The 25,480-nt window shown below is 54.4% G+C and overlaps 1 protein-coding gene across 2 annotated transcripts; it reads left to right on the forward strand.

The window, feature by feature from the left end:
- Nucleotides 1–1,327: 1,327 nt before the first annotated feature.
- TAOK2 (TAO kinase 2) lies at nt 1,328–23,426 on the forward strand. 2 transcript variants are annotated; one of them, XM_040441673.1, is made up of 20 exons: nt 1,328–1,941; nt 7,773–7,976; nt 8,058–8,129; nt 8,211–8,312; nt 13,295–13,340; nt 13,843–13,939; nt 14,253–14,366; nt 14,490–14,581; nt 15,124–15,217; nt 15,363–15,444; nt 15,525–15,692; nt 15,819–16,025; nt 16,254–16,382; nt 16,482–16,718; nt 16,898–17,026; nt 17,192–17,395; nt 17,476–17,715; nt 21,101–21,313; nt 21,480–21,662; nt 22,817–23,426. In XM_040441673.1, the coding sequence occupies exons 2-20, from the start codon at nt 7,845–7,847 to the stop codon at nt 23,348–23,350; spliced, it is 3,075 nt and encodes a 1,024-aa protein (XP_040297607.1). In that variant the 5' UTR covers nt 1,328–1,941; nt 7,773–7,844; the 3' UTR covers nt 23,351–23,426. The 2 variants fall into 2 exon arrangements, with proteins under 2 accessions (XP_040297607.1, XP_040297608.1); XM_040441674.1 differs by lacking the exons at nt 1,328–1,941; nt 21,480–21,662; nt 22,817–23,426 and having other exon boundaries at nt 7,774–7,976; nt 17,476–21,236.
- The last annotated feature ends 2,054 nt before the right edge of the window (nt 23,427–25,480 follow it).

Consider the following 25,480-nt stretch of genomic DNA (forward strand, 5'->3'; position numbering starts at 1 on the left):
AATAATAGGACATGTTCTATCTTTGAACGGAACGGAAACGGAATGCATACGGAGTACATTCCGTCTTTTTTGCGGAACCTATACGGAACTCAAAAAACGGCCTGTATACGGAACGCAAAAAACGTTCATGTGAACGAGCCCTTAGACTCACTAAATCATCATCTGAATACAGCCTTAGGGCTCACGCACATGACTGTCTGCCGGCCCACCATACACGGGCACCATCCCTGTGCACACCGTATCACGGATGTGGACCCAATAATTTGAATGGGTGTGCAATCCGTGGTATTTCGGTCCGTGCCTCAGCACCGCCAAAAAATAGAACATGCTCAAGTTGAATGGGTCTGCATCCGACAGAGCAGGCCACACGGACGGCGCCCGGGCACCACAATTTACGTTCCCCAATGCACAGCACCGGCGGCACATGTTCCTGTGCAAAGCCCTTGGGGCACAGTCACATGAATGTGTGCTTCAGGGTCGGTGCCTCCAGGACATGTCCTATCTTTGGCCGCGTCTTGCAGATTGTGGAGTAGGTCCGGTGCACACTGCCGGTGCCGTGTTTTGCAGATCCACGGTTTGCAGTCCACAAAACAGACGTTCATGTGAATGCGCCTTTAGTGGCTGTTCCAATGGATTTTTTTCCTTTACAGCTGAATTTGGCGCATATTCTGCACCCAGAAACCACCAAGAGGCCATGCCGTAACCGCCTCCATCGTTCATTCAGCCACCACGCCAAGAAACATGTCCTGTCACAGCCATAAACTGCGGCCGATGGGAAGCGGCTTCTGGGTGGCCGCGCAGGCGTCGTCCTCGCCAAATTCCAAAGTGGGGCGGATTTCTCAAAACTGGTGCAAAGGAAAACTGGCTCAGTTGCCCGTAGCAACCAACCAGATTCCGCTCTGAGTAATGAATGGTGGAATCTGATTGGTTGCTATGGGCAACTAAGCCAATTTTCCTTTCTACTAGTTTTGATAAATCTCCCCCAATGTGAACAGCCCCTTAATTTAATTTCCACCCCCAGAAGAACACTTTTCAATGCAACTTTGGATGGTCACCTCAAGGAGGTCACTGGGGGCACATCTATAATTATAGAATCACTGCCACATCATTACTGCCCCCATTACACTGTCACTTCCCCTTTAACTTTTGTGTCAATAAAGTTTCGTTCAATATTTTCAATAGGGGGGGGATCACGCAGGCGCATAATGCTCTCTCCGCTCTTCAGAGAGAAGATTCCGCGCTTGCGCGTTGCTTCCTCTCGCTCTCCGGAGACGCCCCGCTGTTTTGCGCATGCTCAGAAGGAATCCTAGATGCTTCCGGTTTAGCTCCCGCCCGGTCCGCCATCTTGGATGGACTGAGAGGAAAAAAAAAGAAAAAAAAAAATAGGGAGGGGGAGGAGAAGAGCGAGCGAGCGAGCTGTATAGGGAGGAGGGGGGCTGTAGGATGCTCCCTATAGACTGACACTACGCTGGGGCTCCGGCACCGAGGGCGCCTATAGGCACACTCTGCCCTGGAGGGATTGTAGGATGGTGGCCGCAGCCGTGCACATCATGTAGGCTGCACCTATAGGGAGGGAGGCAGTAATCCGGCTCCATATTGCTGCGGCTCTGTAGGGCAAGGCCGTGTGGTGGGGGGATCTCTATAGGCTCACACTAGATTGCATTGGCACCAAGTAGACAGATTGATCGCCCATCGCCCGCCGAGAGACGGCGCTACGTGGCCGCAGAGACCGCCCGGTGAGGTGGCCGACCTCTGCGGTTGGGGCGGTGACGCTGGCACGTTCGCTTATGTCCTCGGAGATCGCCAGGGATACAGCCAGCGGGGGGCTCGCTGCCCGGGGAGCCAACATGGGAGGCGGCGGGCAGAGGCCAACGCTCCTCGCCCACTGAGAGCAGCCTGAGCGGCGAGGAGGACCGCCCTGCGGCACGGTGACACTTTCAGGTAAGCACGGGGTCATGTGACGGGGAAGCAGCTGTGTACGCTCTTGGTGGGGGGGTATATATGGCTGGTCAGGTTGTTCGGGGGTCCTCCTGGTGTCAGCGGCATCCATTGGTGAGGGCGATGATGGCCGTGCCCGCTGGGGTATTGTGGCTGACCACAGGGCACCTGGGCGACATTGATGGGTGTTTGTGTTGATTTCCATTTGACCAGTGTGGTTTAGGCCAAGATACCCAATGGGGCGTCCTCCCTACCGATCAGCCCCGGGGGTCCGCCTCTGGTGGGACGTCAAACAATATGCTTGCTATTTCTGAGCCCATAGGGGGCGCAATGCCCAGTTTCCCACCGATCCAGGATGGCGCATACTCTATGTTGTGGTATAAAACTGCATGGCGGCGTCCCCCGTGGGCCCGGTGGTGGCGGCGGCGTCCCCCGTGGGCCCGGTGGTGGCGGCGGCGTCCCCCGTGGGCCCGGTGGTGGCGGCGGCTTAAAGTGAGAATCCTCTTATATTGTGCAATGTGAATATTTGTGGTGGGGGTCTAGGGGGCAGGGAGGGTCTCCACCTCCTGTCACTCGACAGCCTGAGTGGATGACAACAGAGAACAATAGTGAATGGGTGGCGGGATATTGGGGGAGGGGGGGCCCCTCAGTACTTTCAGTATCTGCAGAATATGATCTTCCTTGAGGCCTGACCGGAAGTAAAGAATCCTAATAAAGTTTGATGAACTTGAAGATCCGTTTTATGGTTCGGGACGGACATTGAAGGGTAAAAACCTGGAGTCCAAGTCTCCAAAAATCTGAGCGCCCGGGATGATGACCGCTGTCGCCTGTTCAGGAGCCTCCCTTCAAATAACCTGGAAAAGATGAGCGCCTGGGGTGAACAGTCTGCTCTGCTAGGGGTCATGGGAACAGTCAGCCGGCCTGTGGACAGACGCATCCGGGGTGAAGATGCAGAAGCTGGACAAGCAGGGAGTGCTGGGAGATTTTGGCTCTGAAGCCCAGGGAGATGATGAGTGGCAGTTTCTGAGAAGTCCGCGCCTGAGTCCTGGGATGTGTAGTTCACCCGGCAGATTGTTTGCAGCTCTCCGCCTGTTCACATGGAGTGACTGGGTGTCCCGTCGTAGTGCATGGGCCCGGGGCCCCTCTGTTGTGATCTGCGCTCCCCGCCGCCTGTGACTGCGGAAGCTTCTCGGATTTTCTGTAGACGATGGACGTGGAACGAAACCAGCAAATCTTCGGCCGCACGTCATCATCTCCAGCTTGTGGCCGCAACGGATCTCTGCACAATTGTGTCACTCCCATCATCCTTGGTCACAGGAGCTCACACTCTAATCTCCCTATATCACTCCCATCATCTTTGTCCCCAGGAGCTTATCTACTTATCTCGTCTATCACTCCCATCATTCTTATCGGGAGATCAGTCTAACCTCACACACAATGTATCACTCCCATCATCCATGTCCACAGGAGCTGACTTTATCACTCCTATCATCCCTCTTCCCAAAAGCTCACAATCTAATTTCTGTATCTCATGCACACCACATGACTCCCATCATCCATGTCCACAGGAATTGGCAAACTCATCTTCTCCCCCAATCTCACTCCCATCATCCCTGCCATCAAGAGCTCACAATCCAGTTGTATCACCCCCATCATCTATGTCCACAGTAGCTGACAAATGTATCTCGTTATCTCTCACACACTATCACTCCTATCATCCCAGAGCTCACGGTCTGATCTCTTGACACGGGGCGTCCCATACGTCTGGGTGTATATATATAGGACGCCCGTCGCCTTCCTGCAGCCGATAATCAGAAACCTATGGGATCGTGGGGAGATGCGGCTGCAGCGCTCGTCTGTGAGGAGAGGGACAGGGAGGCCTCTGATTGGCTCGGTGCACAGCTCTGATGTCCCCCCGGAGAGCCCGCCCACTCTGCATGCCTGAAGTGACAACAGGAAGTGCGGCCATATTGGTTGTCGCCCTTTAAATAATGCGTCCGCTGCTCACGTCTGTATAGAGAACAGAGTGATGACCTAGCCGTGAATGAAAACCTCCATTCTTTACACTGCAGGCTGTGTTCAGTGAACTGAGGAAGTTGACTTTATTGTGGAGCGGGGTTCAGCCACCTCCTGCACTTCAGCTGTTGTGAAACTACAATTCCCAGCATGCAAACTTGCTCAGCTTTCTTGAAACTCCTATAGAAGTGAATGCAGCATGTTGGGAGTTGTAGTGTCACCGCGGCCGCGCGTTCTCTGATTCTACATAAACGTTCCTCCAGGTGTGTGCACCGACCTGAGGCGTCTGCGTTGAACCTTCCTGCGACTTTGCGCTCCTGCGGATGGCCGCTGCCTCTGATTCGCTTGTCTCCATGTTTCAGGGCTGACGCTTCCTCCTGCTTTATATTCTGACATTTTCAGGGGTCACCGGGGCCCCTAGATGTCACCAGCTCCTGCGGTCACGGTCGTGTAATTAGTTTACTGTGCGTCCATTGTGTGCGATTATATACACGGCGTAAGCGAGCGGAGACCATCATGGGGGGAGGACAGGAAGAGATGGAGCTCGGAGCCAAGACAGGAAGGGTTCAGCCATTGTCACTCTATGGTCAGAGTTTCAGACGATTTTAGCAGTGGTTTAGAAACCAGAGGTGGCAGAGCTTAGGCTTATATCAGTCCCGGAGCGTTATAAGGGGAGCGGCTGATATCAGTCACATGTGATGTAATGTCTCTGGAGGTTATATCAGTACTGGAGCGTTATAAGGGGAGCGGCTGATATCGGTCACATAGGATGTAATGTCTCTGGAGGTTATATCAGTACTGGAGCGTTATAAGGGGAGCGGCTGATATCGGTCACATAGGATGTAATGTCTCTGGAGGTTATATCAGTCCCGGAGCGTTATAAGGGGAGCGGCTGATATCAGTCACATGTGATGTAATGTCTCTGGAGGTTATATCAGTACTGGAGCGTTATAAGGGGAGCGGCTGATATCGGTCACATAGGATGTAATGTCTCTGGAGGTTATATCAGTGCTGGAGCGTTATAAGAGGAGCGGCTGATATCAGTCACATAAGATGTGATGTCTCTGGAGGTTATATCAGTACTGGAGCGTTATAAGAGGAGCGGCTGATATCAGTCACATATGATGTAATGTCTGGAGGTTATATCAGCGCTGGAGCGTTATAAGAGGAGCGGCTGATATCAGTCACATGGGATGTAATGTCTCTGGAGCTTATATCAGCGCTGGAGCGTTATAAGAGGAGCGGCTGATATCAGTCACATATGATGTAATGTCTCTGGAGGTTATATCAGTGCTGGAGCGTTATAAGAGGAGCGGCTGATATCAGTCACATAAGATGTGATGTCTCTGGAGGTTATATCAGGGCTGGAGCGTTATAAGAGGAGCGGCTGATATCAGTCACATGTGATGTGATGTCTCTGGAGGTTATATCAGCGCTGGAGCGTTATAAGAGGAGCGGCTGATATCAGTCACATGGGATGTAATGTCTCTGGAGCTTATATCAGCGCTGGAGCGTTATAAGAGGAGCGGCTGATATCAGTCACATATGATGTAATGTCTCTGGAGGTTATATCAGTGCTGGAGCGTTATAAGAGGAGCGGCTGATATCAGTCACATAAGATGTGATGTCTCTGGAGGTTATATCAGGACTGGAGCGTTATAAGAGGAGCGGCTGATATCGGTCACATGATGTAATGTCTCTGGAGGTTATATCAGCTCTGGGGCGGTATGTATCTGATGTCAGCCGCTCCCAACATGCGGGTTTTGCACCAGGAGTCCGCTCCGCCGTTCCGGTCGCCTCTTCTCTGCCGCTCTCGTTTTCCACTGTGGATTTTCCATCCTCCATGGACGTCCATCGTTAGGTCCTGGACTGGGTTGTTGGATCTGATGTCTGGTTGTCATTGACGGAAAGTTGTGCTTTTTGCGGGATTGTACTCCTGTCCTCCAGGTCACATGGACCCTCTTAGGGCCTCCTTGTGCACGCCGCTCTGCTTGCATTACTTATGAATCCGGTTCTGAGAGTTACCCCCCCCCCCCCCCTTCCCCATATATGACCCTATGTTCCCCTGTATCTATCACCTCATTATTCCATCCCTTGTGTCCTCGCTGCTGGTCTACAGTCTGCAGCACTATGTACATCCCTTAGGATCATGGAGGAGAGAAATGTGAGAGGGACAGGGTCAGCGGACATAACAGGAGCAGGACGGGGAGGAGCGGAGCCCCATTATTACAGCTGATGGGGACTCAGAACCAGGATGGAGGGAGGGTGAGGGCAGCGAGCACCGGGATGGAGGACGGGTGAGGGCAGCGAGCACCGGGATGGAGGACGGGTAAGGGCAGCGAGCACCGGGATGGAGGACGGGTAAGGGCAGCGAGCACCGGGATGGAAGACGGGTAAGGGCAGCGAGCACCGGGATGAAGGACAAGTAAGGGCAGCGAGCATCGGGATGAAGGACGGGTAAGGGCAGTGAGCACCGGGATGGAGGACGGGTAAGGGCAGCGAGCACCGGGATGGAGGACGGGTAAGGGCAGCGAGCACCGGGATGAAGGACGGGTAAGGGCAGCGAGCACCGGGATGAAGGATGGGTAAGGGCAGCGAGCACCGGGATGAAGGACGGGTAAGGGCAGCGAGCACCGGGATGAAGGACGGGTAAGGGCAGCGAGCACCGGGATGAAGGACGGGTAAGGGCAGCGAGCATCGGGATGGAGGGAGGTGGAGGGCAGCAGGTCTGTGGCATATATGAGAGAAATATGGTTGGCACAGTTCAGTGATAGCAGGGTGAGGGTGCTGTAGGTCGGTGGCGCCGGGGTGAGGGTTATGTGGGGCAGTAGGTCAGCGGTGGTGGGCGAGGGGCGCCCTGGGTCGGCAGTGTTGGGGCGAGGGCGCCCTGGGTCGGCAGTGTTGGGGCGAGGGCGCCCTGGGTCGGCAGTGTTGGGGCGAGGGCGCCCTGGGTCGGCAGTGGTGGGGGCGATGTGGGTCGGTGGTGGCGGGATGAGGGTTGTGGCGCAGTGGGTCGGCGGCGGTGGGGTGAGGGCGCCGTGGGTCGGCAGCGGTGGGGTGAGGGTGCCGTGGGTCGGCAGCAGTGGGGTGAGGGCGCCGTGGGTCGAAGGTGAGGGTGCTGTAGGTCGGCGGCGGGGGCTAAATCCGCTGTGGAGCAGAGTTGGTTGTGGTTTACCAGATGCAGGTTGGGAGGTAAATCCTGGTCATTACTGAGAAGTGATGGAGATGATGGGCGCTGTGACCTCTCGTATGGCCCTGGTGTCCTCAGTCTATGAGGGGGTCATAGCTGCAGTGTCGTGGCATTGTGACGGGGGCTGCAGACGACTGCTCTGCCTGATTCCTGCCCCTCTGGGTGATCACCAATAGTAAACCTGTAACTATGGCTGTCAGCAGAGGGGGCGGGGGCTCTGCATCCGTCATCTCCCCAACTAGACCTGGACAGAAGCTCGCCAGCAGTGGAGGGGTTAATGTGTGTTATAAGCTACCTGGCGAGTCGGGTTAGTGGAGCGATGGCGGTGTACGTGGCAGGGGGAGGGTTAATAGTGGCTTTCCACAGGTTAGGACATAATAGGGTAAAGTGTATGGATACTGTAATATCGCCCTCCATCAGGTGCCCCCCGCTGTCTCGTCTGTCACCCCATCTTTTCTCCATTGGGTACATAGCCCCCCCTCCCCAGGAACCTTGGATAGACCAGTACTCCCCATGTATGTTTTCTATGCCCCCCCAGTGCCGTGTGGCCCCTGTACCTGCCCCCATCTCTCTCACATCCGTAGCCTCTGGATGCAATGACTTTATTTCTCTTCCTCTCTCTGCGCAGCCTCGGTGGGTCCCTCCTCCATTGGGAGTGGTGGCGGCAGCATCCCGCGGGGGGTACCCCCTGGCCCTCGCCATGCCGTCCAACGCCCGGGCCGGCAGCCTGAAGGACCCTGAGGTAGCCGAGCTTTTCTTCAAGGATGACCCGGAAAAACTATTTGCCGACCTGCGGGAGATCGGGCATGGCAGCTTTGGCGCAGTCTATTTTGTAAGTAACTGGACCAGTATCCTGGACTGGAGAGACTTGTACCTGACTGTCTTCGTAACAACGGCTCTCCCCTTCCTCCAGGCCCGTGACATCCGTAATAATGAGGTCGTCGCCATTAAGAAGATGTCTTATAGTGGCAAGCAGTCTAATGAGGTAAGTGCCGCTGGGTCACGGGTTGGCATGAAGGATGCTGCAGTTATTAGATTTGTGCTAAACTTCTCCTTTCCAATGTAGAAATGGCAGGACATCATAAAAGAAGTAAAATTTCTCCAAAAGCTGCGGCATCCCAACACTATTGAATATAAAGGATGTTACCTGCGGGAGCACACAGCCTGGGTGAGTAGCTGACTGCTGATCCTGAGTTACATCCTGTATTATACTCCAGAGCTGCACTCACTATTCTGCTGGTGCAGTCACTGTGTACATACATTACTTATCCTGTACTGATCCCGACTTACATCCTGTATTATACTCCAGAGCTGCACTCACTATTCTGCTGGTGCAGTCACTGTGTACATACATTACTTATCCTGTACTGATCCTGAGTTACATTCTGTATTATACTCCAGAGCTGCACTCACTATTCTGCTGGTGCAGTCACTGTGTACATACATTACTTATCCTGTACTGATCCTGAGTTACATCCTGTATTATACCCCAGAGCTGCACTCACTATTCTGCTGGTGTAGTCACTGTGTACATACATTACTTATCCTGTACTGATCCTGAGTTACATCCTGTATTATACTCCAGAGCTGCACTCACTATTCTGCTGGTGTAGTCACTGTGTACATACATTACTTATCCTGTACTGATCCTGAGTTGCATCCTGTATTATACTCCAGAGCTTCACTCACTATTCTGCTGGTTATTACTGAAAACAGTCAACCTATTCTGTAGTCAGATTCTTCCCAGAATTCAGATCACAGTATAAAGCTCTGTGCAGACTTTGAAGCAGAGAATGCCTGCAGAATTGTAAATGCAGCTCTGGACTATAATACTGGCTGTAACAGTGACTCAAGTTAAGTAGATTTAGTAGTCTGTACAGTGTTGGTGCGCACAGTTTTGTGTCGCACCCAGTGGGTAATATTAGCGCTATGTCCTGAGTTTATGGCTTTGCTTGTTAGTTTTATCTTCTGCTCGTACAGTGTTTCTGCAGGACATCTTTTCCTGTGTTCTGTGGTATCGCACGTGTCTCTGATGGCCCGGGGTTCTCTGATATCGTCTGTGTGTTTGGTGGCCCGGAGTTCTGTGGTATCGCACATGTGTCTGGTGGCCCGGGGTTCTGTGGTATTGCCTGGTCGCCTGGGGTTTCCTAGTATCACACGTGTCTCTGGTGGCCCGGGGTTCTCTGGTATCGCACATGTCTCTGGTGGCCCGGGGTTCTGTGGTATCACACGTGTCTCTGGTGGCCCGGGGTTCTGTGGTATCGCACGTGTCTCTGGTGGCCCGGGGTTCTCTGGTATCGCACATGTCTCTGGTGGCCCGGGGTTCTGTGGTATCACACGTGTCTCTGGTGGCCCGGGGTTCTGTGGTATCGCACGTGTCTCTGGTGGCCCGGGGTTCTGTGGTATCACACGTGTCTCTGGTGGCCCGGGGTTCTGTGGTATCGCACGTGTCTCTGGTGGCCCGGGGTTCTCCGGTATCGCACGTGGCTCTGGTGGCCCGGGGTTCTCCGGTATCGCACGTGGCTCTGGTGGCCCGGGGTTCTCTGGTATCATACGTGTATGTGGCGGCTCCATGCTCTCCACAGTACGGCGAAGATCATATGAGTCTTGTATGTTCACATTCGCGTCTTGTGAGTGCCGTGTGTGGGAGGCTGGAGCCATGCACTGTGTACAGAAAAAGCCATCACAATAGCCCCCCGCCGGCCGCCCGCGTCACTGCCGCACACCCCCTCTCCTCTGCCCTGTGTCCTCTTATTAACGCAGTTCTCAGTTTTCTTCCTGACTTCTGCTCTGACCTTCCTCCCAGGCCTCTGCCCCTCTCCTCGCCCTCTTTCCTATGTGCCCGGGCCTCTGCCCTTCTCCTCGCCGCCTTTCCTATGTGCCCGGGCCTCTGCCCCTCTCCTCGCCCTCTTTCCTATGTGCCCGGGCCTCTGCCCCTCTCCTCGCCCTTTTTCCTATGTGCCCGGGCCTCTGCCCCTCTCCTCGCCCTTTTTCCTATGTGCCCGGGCCTCTGCCCCTCTCCTCGCCCTATTTCCTATGTGCCCGGGCCTCTGCCCCTCTCCTCGCCCTATTTCCTATGTGCCCGGGCCTCTGCCCCTCTCCTCGCCCTATTTCCTATGTGCCCGGGCCTCTGCCCCTCTCCTCGCCCTATTTCCTATGTGCCCGGGCCTCTGCCCCTCTCCTCGCCCTATTTCCTATGTGCCCGGGCCTCTGCCCCTCTCCTCGCCCTATTTCCTATGTGCCCGGGCCTCTGCCCCTCTCCTCGCCCTATTTCCTATGTGCCCGGGCCTCTGCCCCTCTCCTCGCCCTATTTCCTATGTGCCCGGGCCTCTGCCCCTCTCCTCGCCCTATTTCCTATGTGCCCGGGCCTCTGCCCCTCTCCTCGCCCTATTTCCTATGTGCCCGGGCCTCTGCCCCTCTCCTCGCCCTATTTCCTATGTGCCCGGGCCTCTGCCCCTATCCCTCCTCTCTGTGCCCATGCCTCTGCCCCTCTCCTCGCCCTATTTCCTATGTGCCCGGGCTTCTGCCCCTCTCCTCGCTCCCTCATTCCTATGTGCCCGGGCCTCTGCCCCTCTCCTCGCTCCCTCTTTCCTATGTGCCCGGGCTTCTGCCCCTCTCCTCGCCCTCTTTCCTATGTGCCCGGGCCTCTGCCCCTATCCCTCCTCTCTGTGCCCATGCCTCTGCCCCTCTCCTCGCCCTATTTCCTATGTGCCCGGGCTTCTGCCCCTCTCCTCGCTCCCTCATTCCTATGTGCCCGGGCCTCTGCCCCTCTCCTCGCTCCCTCTTTCCTATGTGCCCGGGCTTCTGCCCCTCTCCTCGCCCTCTTTCCTATGTGCCCGGGCTTCTGCCCCTCTCCTCGCTCCCTCATTCCTATCTGCCCGGGCCTCTGCCCCTCTCCTCGCCCTCTTTCCTATGTGCCCGGGCCTCTGCCCCTCTCCTCGCCCTATTTCCTATGTGCCCGGGCCTCTGCCCCTCTCCTCGCCCTATTTCCTATGTGCCCGGGCCTCTGCCCCTCTCCTCGCCCTATTTCCTATGTGCCCGGGCCTCTGCCCCTATCCCTCCTCTCTGTGCCCATGCCTCTGCCCCTCTCCTCGCCCTCTTTCCTATGTGCCAAGGCCTCTGCCCCTATCCCTCCTCTGTGCCCATGCCTCTGCCCCTCTCCTCGCCCTCTTTCCTATGTGCCCATGCCTCTGGCCCTCTCCCTGGCCTCATTCCTATGTGCCCGGGTCTCTGACCCTCTCTTTGCCCTATTTCCTATGTGCCCGGGTCTCTGACCCTCTCCTCGCCCTATTTCCTATGTGCCCGGGCCTCTGCCCCTCTCCTCGCCCTCTTTCCTATGTGCCCATGCCTCTGGCCCTCTCCTCGCCTTCTTTCCTATCTGCCCGGGCCCCTGCCCCTCTCCTCGCTCCCTCATTCCTATGTGCCCGGGCCTCTGCCCCTCTCCTCGCCCTCTTTCCTATGTGCCCGGGCTTCTGCCCCTCTCCTCGCTCCCTCATTCCTATGTGCCCGGGCCTCTGCCCCTCTCCTCGCTCCCTCTTTCCTATGTGCCCGGGCCTCTGCCCCTCTCCTCGCTCCCTCTTTCCTATGTGCCCGGGCTTCTGCCCCTCTCCTCGCCCTCTTTCCTATGTGCCCGGGCTTCTGCCCCTCTCCTCGCTCCCTCTTTCCTATGTGCCCGGGCTTCTGCCCCTCTCCTCGCCCTCTTTCCTATGTGCCCGGGCTTCTGCCCCTCTCCTCGCTCCCTCATTCCTATGTGCCCGGGCCTCTGCCCCTCTCCTCGCCCTCTTTCCTATGTGCCCGGGCTTCTGCCCCTCTCCTCGCTCCCTCTTTCCTATGTGCCCGGGCTTCTGCCCCTCTCCTCGCTCCCTCTTTCCTATGTGCCCGGGCCTCTGCCCCTCTCCTCGCTCCCTCTTTCCTATGTGCCCGGGCTTCTGCCCCTCTCCTCGCTCCCTCATTCCTATGTGCCCGGGCCTCTGCCCCTCTCCTCGCTCCCTCTTTCCTATGTGCCCGGGCCTCTGCCCCTCTCCTCGCTCCCTCTTTCCTATGTGCCCGGGCTTCTGCCCCTCTCCTCGCTCCCTCATTCCTATGTGCCCGGGCCTCTGCCCCTCTCCTCGCCCTCTTTCCTATGTGCCCGGGCTTCTGCCCCTCTCCTCGCTCCCTCTTTCCTATGTGCCCGGGCTTCTGCCCCTCTCCTCGCTCCCTCTTTCCTATGTGCCCGGGCCTCTGCCCCTCTCCTCGCTCCCTCTTTCCTATGTGCCCGGGCTTCTGCCCCTCTCCTCGCTCCCTCTTTCCTATGTGCCCGGGCCTCTGCCCCTCTCCTCGCCCTCTTTCCTATGTGCCAAGGCCTCTGCCCCTATCCCTCCTCTCTGTGCCCGGGCCTCTGCCCCTCTCCTCGCCCTCTTTCCTATGTGCCCATGCCTCTGGCCCTCTCCTCGCCTTCTTTCCTATCTGCCCGGGCCTCTGCCCCTCTCCTCGCTCCCTCATTCCTATGTGCCCGGGCCTCTGCCCCTCTCCTCGCCCTCTTTCCTATGTGCCCGGGCCTCTGCCCCTCTCCTCGCTCCCTCTTTCCTATGTGCCCGGGCTTCTGCCCCTCTCCTCGCTCCCTCTTTCCTATGTGCCCGGGCCTCTGCCCCTCTCCTCGCCCTCTTTCCTATGTGCCAAGGCCTCTGCCCCTATCCCTCCTCTCTGTGCCCGGGCCTCTGCCCCTCTCCTCGCCCTCTTTCCTATGTGCCCATGCCTCTGGCCCTCTCCTCGCCTTCTTTCCTATCTGCCCGGGCCTCTGCCCCTCTCCTCGCTCCCTCATTCCTATGTGCCCGGGCCTCTGCCCCTCTCCTCGCCCTCTTTCCTATGTGCCCGGGCCTCTGCCCCTCTCCTCGCTCCCTCTTTCCTATGTGCCCGGGCTTCTGCCCCTCTCCTCGCTCCCTCTTTCCTATGTGCCCGGGCTTCTGCCCCTCTCCTCGCCCTCCTCCCTATGTTCGGTTTTGTGCCCAGATGATGATCAGACATTGTCTGTTGGTAGATAAGAACATGCGCGGTGCGGTCTGCGGTGCGGTCTGCGTCGCTCCTGCTCATGTCGTATCTGTCATTTATTGTAAACCTACCTGAAATAAAGATGTTTTTTCTTCTCTTGCTTCCATGTGCACGGCGGTTCAGCTGGTGATGGAGTACTGCCTGGGATCCGCTTCCGACCTCCTGGAGGGTGAGTTCTGGATATTACTAGGGATGAGAACTATAGGGGTCCTCTATCTGTCATTCATGTAGTTACCGGACCCTCTAATTCTTAAAGAGCATCTGTCAGCAGACTTATGACCCCGGCTGACCTGTAACATGTGCACTTAGCAGCTGAAGGCGTCTGTGTTGGTCCCATGTTCATATGTGGCTGCATAGAAAAATTGTATTTATGCAAATAAGCCTCTAGGAGCAACGGGGGCGTTACCATTACACCTAGAGGCTCTGCTCTCTCCAACTGCTGCGCCCGCTGCATTTTGATTGACAGGACCAGGTGTGATGCCATTTTCACTGCCTGGACCTGTCCAAGTGCAGATGTAACAGGTCAGCCAGTGTTATAGGTACAAGTCTGCTGACAGATGCCCTTTGTCATTTACTTCACTGACTTCTGGAAGACCCTGACCAACGTTTCTAAATGTGAGCTTAATAAAGGACCATAAGATGACCCCAGCTTTCTTAATTTTTCCATCTAGTACATAAGAAACCACTCCAGGAGGTGGAGATTGCTGCTATTACCCATGGTGCACTCCAGGGCCTGGCCTACCTCCATACACACAACATGATCCATAGGTAAGTGTTTGTATTGAATGAAACTACATGACTTATCCTGTATTATACTCCAGAGCTGTATTCACTATTCTGCTGGTGCAGTCACTGTGTACATACATTACTTATCCTGTACTGATCCTGAGTTACATCCTGTATTGTACTCCAGAGCTGCACTCACTATTCTGCTGGTGCAGTCACTGTGTACATACATTACTTATCCTGTACTGATCCTGAGTTACATCCTGTATTATACTCCAGAGCTGCACTCACTATTCTTATTATATTGCCTGTCTGGATTGCGTCCTGCTGTCTTCTCATAACCTTTTTCTTGCAGAGATGTGAAAGCTGGAAATATCCTCCTGACAGAGCCGGGGTTGGTGAAGTTGGGTGATTTCGGCTCTGCTTCCATAGTGGCTCCTGCTAATTCCTTTGTGGGGACGCCATACTGGTGAGCTTCTCATAGTCTTTCTTGATGATGTAGAGTGTAAGGGATGAGCTGTGGGATGATGGGAGTTCGCCTCCTCTGCAGTATTAGTTCTGTATCACGACCTGTGCTGTGTTTGCTCTTCAGGATGGCTCCGGAGGTGATTCTGGCCATGGATGAGGGGCAGTATGACGGGAAGGTGGACGTGTGGTCCCTGGGGATCACCAGCATTGAGCTAGGTCAGTGGATGCTCTCCGCTCCTGTCTTCTGGCACTTTCTTCACTTTCCTTTTTATCATTTGGTAAATGCATTTCGGAGAAGTCAACCGAATGAAGAATGCGCACTGTCTCTTTAAACCAGCCACCTCTCTTCTCCCCTCCATCATCGTGTAGCCGTGCCTGATACCGCTGCGGTTACATTACAAAGCTCCGTAACTGGCCTGAGATGTGGCTGCGGGCATGTTGGCGCCCCTTCCTGCAGCTCGTGGATATGGCGCTCACGTGTCCGGCCTTTTAATGCAGTGCAGGAGGCATTATCCTTATGGGGTCCCTTCGAGTCTCTGTACCTCCAGCTCAGCCCCATTGCCTCCTGCGCAGCCTTTTTCTTGCACTCTGCAGGTCTGATTAGGGCAGGAAGCAGCTCTCGACCTTTTGCTGCTGTCGGCCATCTTTACTGTCATGTAGCTAGCATCCCTCGTCTGTATACAGTGGTGCTTCATTTCCTCTCCACAGCAGGACACGATCCGGCATCAGTTGTAATGTTGGTGTGTTTCTTCCTATAGCTGAGAGGAAGCCCCCGCTCTTCAATATGAATGCTATGAGTGCCTTATATCACATAGCTCAGAACGAATCCCCCGTCCTGCAGTCCAACCACTGGTAAGTGCATCCACAGGTGTCCAGTATGTCGCAGATATACAGTTTATAGGTGTTGGGGGGGGGGGGGGGGGCGCGCCATACTTGTCGTGTGTAGTCCTATGTATTCCTAAGTCCTGGATCTAAATGACCTCCCCCCTTCATTCAGGTCTGAATATTTCCGGAATTTCGTGGATTCGTGTCTTCAGAAGATTCCTCAAGATAGACCGAGCTCAGACATTCTGCTTAAGGTTGGTAGAAGAGTCTTATGACGTTCCGGGGACCCAATAGTCAGGTGACCGTCGTATGATCTGCGCGTCCTTTATTACAGCACCGCTTCTTGCAAAGGGAAAGGCCACAGACTGTCATCATGGAACTGATCCAGCGCACAAAGGACGCCGTGAGGGAGCTCGATAACCTGCAGTACCGCAAGATGAAGAAGATCCTCTTCCAGGACACCCAAAACGGGCCCAACACTGAGACCACCGAGGAGGAGGAGGTGAGAGGACATGCGTGCTGTGGCGGAGGGCTGGCGACCGGTGCAGTAAAGAGAGGCTCTTGAAGGGGCATGCACAACGGCTGCTCTGGGGGCTTCTGCTATCACATCGTGTTTCCTCTCTTCCAGGAGTCGGAGCAGTTTCTTCACTGCACGGGCACAATAACCAGCATGGAGAGCAGCCAGTCGGTGCCCAGCATGTCCATCAGCGCCAGCAGTCAGAGCAGCTCGGTGAACAGCCTGGCTGATGCCTCCGATGACAGCGGAGAGATGGCCATGATGCAGGAGGGAGAGCACACGGTGACCTCTAACAGCTCCGTCATACACCGGCTGCCAGTAAGTCCGTGCTGAGGATGGTGGGCAATAAATCGCTGCCCATTGCCTGCGACTCTCCACCTGTGCTAGGGTGGAAAGCCTTTTCTCTCCTCGAGGTCGCACGGTTGTCTTTTACCTTCCGTCACTCAGTACTTTTCCCCGTTGAGCTGCATTGTGTTCTGGCCGCCTCACGTTTACACCCACACACCCGGCACCGTCCTTACATTAACACGTTGGTTTTCTTACCAGACTCACGACAATATCTATGATGATCCGTACCAGCCAGAGATGGAGGCTCAGCAGTCAACCTCGGCCGCTCGGAGAAGGGCATACTGCCGCAACAGGGACCACTTCGCCACTATCCGCACGGCCTCCCTGGTGAGGGTTGCTCTCTGATTCGTGGCTCGTCCCTACGTCTAATATTTATATATTTTTTTTTTTATATATTTTTCATGTTTTCTGCTCTTTCACCTACAGGTGACACGGCAGATCCAGGAGCATGAGCAGGACTCAGCGTTACGGGAACAGATGTCTGGCTACAAGCGGATGCGGCGACAGCACCAGAAGCAGCTCATGGCCCTGGAGAACAAGCTGAAATCGGAGCTGGATGAGCACCAGCAACGGCTGGACAAGGAGCTGGAGGCTCACCGGAGCAACTTCTCTGCCGAGACGGACAAGCTGTCCAAGAAACACCAGGCCATCTTTGAGAAGGAGGTAGAGTGATGACTAATGGGAAGGGCATGTGTATGTGCAGGCCAAGCTTCACCCCAGAGGCTGTACGCCCATGTTAAGGGTGGGGAGCAGAATGTAGGCCTTGTTGGGTGATCGTCAGAGGCAGGAGGTCAGGGTAGATGGACGGATGTCATGTCAGTAACGTGGTCTTTACCTCCCAGGCTAAGGGCGCAATGACAGAAGAGAAGAAGTTTCAGCAGCATATCTTGGGCCAGCAGAAGAAGGAGCTGACTAACTTGCTAGAGAGCCAGAAGCGACAGTACAAGATCCGCAAGGAGCAGCTGAAGGAGGTGAGAGGAACTTGTACATTTTATAAGAATCGGCCTCCATCTTTGTATATAGTGGTCCTCTCTGGTGCTGGGCGTGTTGAGTGTTAAGGCACTAATATGACATAAAACCTGATGCAGGCTTGTCCTTGAGGTACGTTGTGCTAATTGATTGGGTTAAACTTGCAGGAGCTGCAAGAAAACCAGAGCACCCCAAAGCGGGAGAAGCAGGAGTGGCTGCTCCGCCAGAAGGAGAGCATGCAGCATTACCAGGCTGAAGAAGAGGCCAATCTGTTACGCCGGCAGCGCCAGTACTTCGAGCTCCAGTGTCGGCAGTACAAGCGTAAGATGCTTCTGGCACGGCACAATCTGGATCAGGACCTTCTGAGAGAGGTAAGCGCAGCGGGCACGGGTAATGCAGGGATTGTGGGTGGGGACGATAGCATTTAGTGACCCCATTATCTTATCCCCAGGAGCTGAACAAGAAGCAAACCCAGCGGGACCTGGAGTGCGCCATGCTTCTGCGGCAGCACGAGTGCACTCAGGAGCTGGAGTTTCGACACCTACAGATGCTGCAACATACCCGCAGCGAGCTCATCCGCCTGCAGCATCAGACAGAACTTGGCAACCAGCTGGAATACAACAAGCGCCGAGAGCAGGAACTACGGCAGAAACACGCCGCTGAAGTCCGGCAGCAGCCCAAGAGCCTCAAAGTAAGGCCTGGGGAGGAGGAGGAGGAGGAGGAGGGGGTAGAGGGAGGCACCTTCAGCCTCTGCAGCTCTGAGGATGAGGAGGAGGAAGATGTAGATGTAGCTGTGGAGCGCAGTGAGGCTGATGGCTGCCCAGACCAGGATGCTCCTTACTTTGAGCTGTCTTCTGCATGGGTGCCAGAGCCGGAGGTTCCTGTGCGTCCTGCGCCTTCTCAGGGTACCTCCTCGCTGCCAAGTCATGCCATCTGTGGAGCACTGACTCTGCTGGCAGCCTCCAGGCCTTTCTGCCCTTGGTCACTGCTTCCCCTGCTGCTGGCGCTCCTCACCTTGTGGAGATCAGGGCCACTTCTAGATTCTGCACTCGTGGCCCTAGAGACCCTGGGAGCCAGTCTCCTGTGCGGTTACATTCTGCTGTGCTGGGTCTTCTCTCTCAGCTCTGCCACCTTCATGTTGCTGGCACAGAGCTGGGGGGCTCTGGCCGCGCTGGCTATGAGTTACAGACTTCGGCTGTATTATGTGCCCGTTCTGGCGATAGCTGTGGGGGTTTTCACGTCACCTGGGATTTTCCTTTCCATTTTCCTGGCCGCTGGCTCCTTGGGCAGGCCGGCTGGCCAGTGGCTTAAAGGATGGCCAAAAAGGTTTCGCAAGCTGTGGCTCAAGGCGATACTGCGGCTGCCCCGGCCTCTGTTCAGGGTTCTTCAGCGCTGTGGGGCTGCGGGCGAGGGCGAGCTGTTCTACCTCTTCCCAAAAACCTATAAAGGCTGCTACCGGAGCCGGATGCCCGTGCTCGCTAGCCGCTCCTCTGCAAGGAACAAGCCTTCATGGTGGCAGAGGCTCATGAGGGCCCCCTCCCACGTAGCAAAGACGCTAAACGATAGCCTAACGAGGGGCGTCCGCCGGCTCTGCACAGTCCTCCCCCCAGTAGCCCTCATGTACATGACCAGAATGAAGCTCTTAAGGGAGGAAAAACCCAGCCGAATCCCAAGGCTGATGAGCCGAGAGCAAAGGCGCAGGGAGGCGGCAAAGCGCCAGGAGCCACGGGGGCCCCTCATGGGAAGGGCAAGGGCCAGCATAGCCAGGCGATCAAACCCTCTGATACCATGGCGTTGAAAGACGAGTGCCGCACCTCACCCCTAGTGTAAGTGCCTTACTGCATGAACTGAAGAGCCAAGGGTTATATGGAGGTGACGCCTGAAACGCGCACGGCGACGCTCACGGGAAGGGTTTTGCACTATTTTATCAGATTCTACTTTGCACATAATTTCTTGTGGGTGAAGTAAATGCCCCAGTGCTGCACTTGCTGCCCACTAGGTGGCAGTATTGATGCCCCATTAGCCTGCTGAATGTGACCTGCACCTTTCGCTAAATACAGTCGCCCTTCCCTGAAGTGAAATAGAAGCGACAGGCGCCATTTCCATATGACGGCCTTTATTAGGACCGTATTACGGGATCAAACCACTAGGGGGCAGCATGAAGGATTTTTTTTTTTTTTGTTTTTTTTGCTTTTTCATTTTTCGAGGGCTCACGCTGGTCTCTGTGGCAGGGAAGAGGTTAACAGTTCCATTACCTCTGTGTCCTTCCATTCCTACGGTCAGTACTGTAATATATTTCATGGCTGTGTACACTCGGGGGACCTCGTGTGTCTCCTCACAGGTGTAAACCGTGGAGATGAAAAGATGGAGCAGCATATGATACAAGCGGGGCTGAGCGAGGAATCCCAGTGATCCGCTGAGGCTTGTAGTCCAGTAGAAGCTGCAGGGCCCTAGTAGTGGTGGGCTGTACTTTGTGCTGCTGGCGGCATCTTGTGGCAGTTCTGTGTAACGCACCTCTGTGCTTTGTGCAGTTGGGACTTTGGTGACACCTAGTGGCTCTTGCATGCATTACATCCAGGGTTTTGTCCTTCAGCTGTCAGGGTATTGGTGGGTCCTTTTCAGCGGGGGGGCAGCCCATTAGCCTTTTTTGGTGCCTGAGACCAGCCTTCCCCAAACTCAGGATGAGGAGAGAGAAAAAACAAAACAAAAACAAAATGCCCTTTTCGTGCTCGTTCCCCTTTTTAATTTGACTTCTGCATCATTTTTTTTATTTATTTCCCCCTCCCCTTGCACATTGTAAAAAAAAAAAAAAATCGGACTGCTGACGGTTCTGTGTTTTATAAGCACAAAAGAAAAATATATATATTTAATGTTTAACCCCTGTGCTGCTGGGAGGAGAGTCGGGGCAGGCAGCGAGGGGTTAAACCTATTTATTAAATCCTCCATATATATATATATTTTCACCCGTACTTTTTGTTCTGCTCCCCTCCAGTGTAAATTCTCCATTTCTGTTTCTTTTTGTGTTTTATTTTTCGTTGTGTTTGTAATAAACCGGAAGTGAAAATCATCCAGTTTGTGTCATTTCTTTCATCATCGACCATTTGTCGTCCTGTCCGGGGTGTGGGGCGATCGCGTCCACCCACGCGGTGCAAGGCTGAGTCTGTAGGCAGGGAAAAGGCTAATGGGGGGGGGCTGATTTTGTTATATGGGCACCCAGTGACCTCTGACCCTATCCGATCCGTAGGATCTTTGGCTGCGTGGGGAGGATTAGTGATGACCGCCTCACGGTGCTGTGTGGATATTTCAGGACTCGTGGTGGGGGGGACGGGGGGACGACGACAAGGTTCTAAAATCTACAATGACGGTAGAGCAGCATTCATAAATCTTCTACTTCTGTCACCTCCTGAGCTGCATTCACAATTTCTATACTCCAGTCACAATACAGAGCAGCATTCACAATGTCTTTACTCTAGTCACATACAGAGCTGCATCCATAATTCTTGTTACTCCAGTCACATCATGAGCTGCATTCACAATTCTGCCGTCTTCTTCTACAAGGAATAAACCAGCAACAAGCTCGGACCTACTCCACAGCTGCCATTACATTGTCCCAGAGTAGGCACTGGCATGCCTTTAGCGCAGAGAGATGTCGGCTAACTAGAAGACAGCAGAATTGTGACTGCAGCTCTGGATGTGCTTGGAGCATATAAGCTAGGTTTAGGACAGGAGGTACAATGGAAGCTTTCCATGAAAGTAGTGGAGCCGACACTAACCCTGGGCAGTGCAGGGGCCGGTTACAGATGTGTGGGGTTTTCGGCCTCCCCGCTGCCTCCTGCTGGTTCGTGGTGTTTAGTGCATTGTGGGAGATGTCGTGTTTCCTCCTGTATGGCGGTAGTAATCCAGGAATAGGTACCGGGGGGGGGCACTTATTTTCTGCACATTGACCCCCCAGTCGCTCAGGAAGGATTGATTATGTCTTCTCTCATCCCCATTCTTTTTCTCCTCTCTTCCCATTGTGCACTGGGTTTTCCCTCTCACCTCTTCCCCTCCTCCCCCACACATTTCTCTCTCTCTAGTCCAAGGAGCTGCAGATAAAGCGTCAGTTCCAGGACACGTGCAAGATCCAGACGCGGCAGTACAAGGCGCTGCGCAACCACCTGCTGGAGACCACGCCCAAGAGCGAGCACAAGAGCATCCTGAAGAGGCTGAAGGACGAGCAGACCCGCAAGCTGGCCATCCTGGCGGAGCAGTACGACCACAGCATCAACGAGATGCTCTCCACCCAGGCCGTAGGTCCCAAGTGCTGAATCTGAGGGTCTAGAATGACTACAACTCCCATCATGCCTACAATGTAAAGGGCATGCTGGAAATTGTAGCTGACTGGCCCACGGTGGGTGCGGTGTGCTCGGCCTGCGCTCTGTGGGGCCTCACCCCTTGTTCTTCTTGTATCTTCAGCTCCGACTGGATGAGACCCAGGAGTCAGAATATCAGGAGCTGCGGATCCAGCTGCAGAAAGAACTGGAGCTGCTCAACGCTTACCAGAGCAAGATCAAGATCCACACCGACGCGCAGCACGAGCGCGAGATCAAAGAGCTGGAGCAGCGCGTCTCCATCCGCCGGGCGCTGCTGGAGCAGAGGGTGAGCTGCATCATTAATGGGACCAGCAGTCCCCAAGTTGTGCCTCTCCGCCTGTTGCAGAACTACAACTCCAGTCATACCGTGAGAGTCTGCAGCTGCCCGGAAATGTTAGGAGATGTAGTTTTGCAGCAGCTAGAAAGCCATAGGTTTGGGGAATATCACCATAGGCCTTTAGAAAGTTTTAGCTATGAAATTCTGTCTGCCTGCAGACACCCCTAGGGGGCGCTCACTGAAGACAGGTTTGTTATTCATTTCAATGGTATCTCTTGCAGTGGGCTCACCCTACTGGTGGCTGCAGGCAGAATGTCATCATGTAAAAATGTCTATGCCGGGGAGTTGGAGCTCTATGTCAGGAGGATGGGGCTCCAACTTCTGTTTTTAGAGTTGGGGGCTTAGTGGTGTATGGGTGTTGGTGGGGGCTGGGAGGCTCTGAGGTGCATGGGTGACCTGGGTGATGGGGGCTCTGAGGTGTATGGGTGACCTGGGTGTTGGGGCTGAGAGGCTTTGAGGTGTATTGGTGACCTGGGTGATGGGTGCTTTGTGGTGTATGGGGGCTGGGAGGCTCGGAGGTGCATGGGTGACCTGGGTGAAGGGGGCTTTGTGGTGTATGGGGGCTGGGAGGCTCTGAGGTGCATGGGTGACCTGGGTGTTGGGGCTGAGAGGCTCTGAGGTGTATGGGTGACCTGGGTGATGGGTGCTCTGTGGTGTATGGGTGACCTGTTTGATGGGGGCTTTGAGGTGTATGGGGCTGAGGATCTGAGGTGTATGGGTGCTCTGTGGTGTATGGGTGACCTGGGTGATGGGGGCTCTGAGGTGTATGGGGCTGAGGCTCTGAGGTGTATGGGTGACCTGAGTGATGGGTGCTCTGTGGTGTATGGGTGACCTGAGTGATGGGTGCTCTGTGGTGTATGGGTGACCTGAGTGATGGGTGCTCTGTGGTGTATGGGTGACCTGGGTGATGGGTACTCTGTGGTGTATGGGTGATGGGTGCTCTGAGGTGTATGGGTGACCTGGGTGATGGGTGCTCTGAGGTGTATGGGGGCTGAGGCTCTGTGGTGTATGGGTGACCTGAGTGATGGGTGCTCTGAGGTGTATGGGTGGATGTATACCTCTGATGTTCTCCATCTGACACTGCCCGCTTCTTGCTCCTGCAGATAGAGGAGGAGATGCTCGCCCTGCAGAGTGAACGCTCGGAGCGGATCCGCAGCCTCCTGGAGCGCCAGGCTAGGGAGATCGAAGCCTTCGACTCTGAGAGTATGCGACTAGGATTCAGCAACATGGCGCTGACTGGAATCCCGGCGGAGGCGTTCAATCAGGGCTACCCAGCCCCTCCCCCTGGCTGGCCCTCCCGCCCTGTACCCCGCAGCGGCTCACACTGGAGTCACGGCGTGCAAAATACTGGAGCACCTCAACTGTGGCGCCAACCGACACTACTGGCCCCTCCCTCTTCCTCATGGGGTCTGCACCCTCCGGGTTCCTCCTCTGCCATGCCTTCTTCCTCCTCCTCTTCTTCCTCTGCTTCACCGTCGTCATCTTCCTCCAGCGGCCGGGCCGGCCTCCTCCTTCTGCGTAACAGCCCCCAGCCTCTGAGGAGAGGGGCCCCGGGGGGGCCGTCGGAGTCGGGGCTGAGCCGCAGCACCAGTGTCACGTCTCAGCTCTCTAATGGCTCCCATCTATCCTACTCCTGAACCCAGCGCCCCAGTAACCCCCTCCCTGGTGGCAGAACCCGCCCCCTCCCCCTCCTTAAATATACCTGTGATGATGACAACATGGCGGCTCTCGCCCTCACATTGTAATAAGTTCTCCCTCCAGGTTTTTTTTTGCTTGAGTTCCGTTCCTGTGCTATAGGACTGCCCCTCCCCCATGTACATAGAGCTCCGCCCCAATTTTACCCTAATTATTGGTTCCTCTTGGTAAGCTGCCCGCGTATTTCACCCCCGTCTGTGGTAGAAGATCAAACACGGCTTGTTTTTCTAGCACTTTACTGGGTAAATGCCTCTGATGATGATGATGATGATGATTTTTTTTAGTCCCTTTTATTCTATGTTTCGGTCACTGTATCATTTTAATGATGTTGTCACTGGCTGTTGGGACGGGCGGTTGTGCGTCTGTGTGTACCGTGCGCGTGCGAGAGAGCGGATGCCTGGGAATATTTTTTTTCTTTTAATAGTAAAAATTGTAAAAAAAAAAAGAAAAAAAACAAACTATTAAGGAATGTATAAAAAATAAAAACTCCTCAATCTCCCTGCGGGGCGTCTAGGGCCTCCAGGCCTCGGTTTCTGTAATTTTTTATTTTTTCCATTTATTTTATTTGGGAGGTGAGAATGGCGCAGGACGAGCGCCCCCGCCGAGCCGAGGGCATTTCAGGAAACTGCAGAGACGTTACGTTACATGACATATGTTGGATATTAAAGTATTAAACTGGAATGGATACTGGCGTCCGTGTCGTGTGGGGCGGGGGAGGGTGGGAAATGCCTGTTCTGTGCTTATAACAGCAGCACAGAGTGTCTTTGTTTTGTTTTTTAAACAGCTCTTAGCCTTGCAGGATATTCTGAGCTCTTCACAAATGTTTGCATTTTTCTTTTTGTTTCTTAAAGGGGGTGTTGAGAATTTAAAAAAAAAACATGGTTTTCTTCCAAGAATGGCGCTGCACCTGCCCATGTATTGAAGTGCAGGGGGCTGACCTGCAGTACCTCACACAACCTGCGGACAGGTGTGGCGCTGTTTCTGGAAGAAAGTAGCCATGATTTTTATTTTTTTTTTTTTTTAATTCTGAATAATCCATCTTTATCCATCCCATGACAAAGACTTAAAGGGGTTATCAAAGACCATAAAAGGCTGAGCCTCCCCACAATGAATACACTTACCTGGTTCCCTGCGCCACACCTGATCCCTGCACGGCCGCAGCTGCTTCTCCCCGTGCGCGGATGAAAACATCCGGCGTCAGGGCGGTAGCCTCCCTAGCATTGTGGGTGACTCTAGGGCGGCTCATCCCCGACCTGTCATTGCCTGCTCCCCCCCCCCCGTGTACAGTTGTGGCCAAAAGTTTTGAGAATTACATAAATATTGGAAAAGTTGCTGCTTAAGTTTTTATAATAGCAATTTGCATCTACTCCAGAATGTTATGAAGAGTGATCAGATGAATTGCATAGTCCTTCTTTGCCATGAAAATTAACTTAATCCCAAAAAGCCTTTCCACTGCATTTCATTGCTGTCATTAAAGGACCTGCTGAGATCATTTCAGTAATCGTCTTGTTAACTCAGGTGAGAATGTTGACGAGCACAAGGCTGGAGATCATTATGTCAGGCTGATTGGGTTAAAATGGCAGACTTGACATGGTAAAAGGAGGGTGATGCTTGAAATCATTGTTCTTCCATTGTTAACCATGGTGACCTGCAAAGAAACGCGTGCAGCCATCATTGCGTTGCATAAAAATGGCTTCACAGGCAAGGATATTGTGGCTACTAAGATTGCACCTCAATCAACAATTTATAGGATCATCAAGAACTTCAAGGAAAGAGGTTTAATTCTTGTTAAGAAGGCTTCAGGGCGTCCAAGAAAGTCCAGCAAGCGCCAGGATGGTCTCCTAAAGAGGATTCAGCTGCGGGATCGGAGTGCCACCAGTGCAGAGCTTGCTCAGGAATGGCAGCAGGCAGGTCTGAGCGCATCTGCACGCACAGTGAGGCGAAGACTTTTGGAAGATGGCCTGGTGTCAAGAAGGGCAGCAAAGAAGCCACTTCTCTCCAAAAAAAAACATCAGGGACAGATTGATCTTCTGCAGAAAGTATGGTGAATGGACTGCTGAGGACTGGGGCAA

Source organism: Bufo bufo, chromosome 7 (genome assembly GCF_905171765.1).
Source record: "Bufo bufo chromosome 7, aBufBuf1.1, whole genome shotgun sequence".
Taxonomy (NCBI): domain Eukaryota; kingdom Metazoa; phylum Chordata; class Amphibia; order Anura; family Bufonidae; genus Bufo; species Bufo bufo.

What these genes read in the sequence shown, in the direction of transcription:
- TAOK2 (XM_040441674.1), top strand. Translation starts at nt 7,845, where the DNA reads ATGCCGTCCAACGCCCGGGCCGGCAGCCTGAAGGACCCTGAGGTAGCC. An exon ending in ACACACAACATGATCCATAG is followed by an intron (nt 13,940 to 14,252) that starts GTAAGTGTTTGT and finishes TTTTTCTTGCAG; the next exon opens with AGATGTGAAAGCTGGAAATA. An exon ending in TTTGTGGGGACGCCATACTG is followed by an intron (nt 14,367 to 14,489) that starts GTGAGCTTCTCA and finishes TTTGCTCTTCAG; the next exon opens with GATGGCTCCGGAGGTGATTC.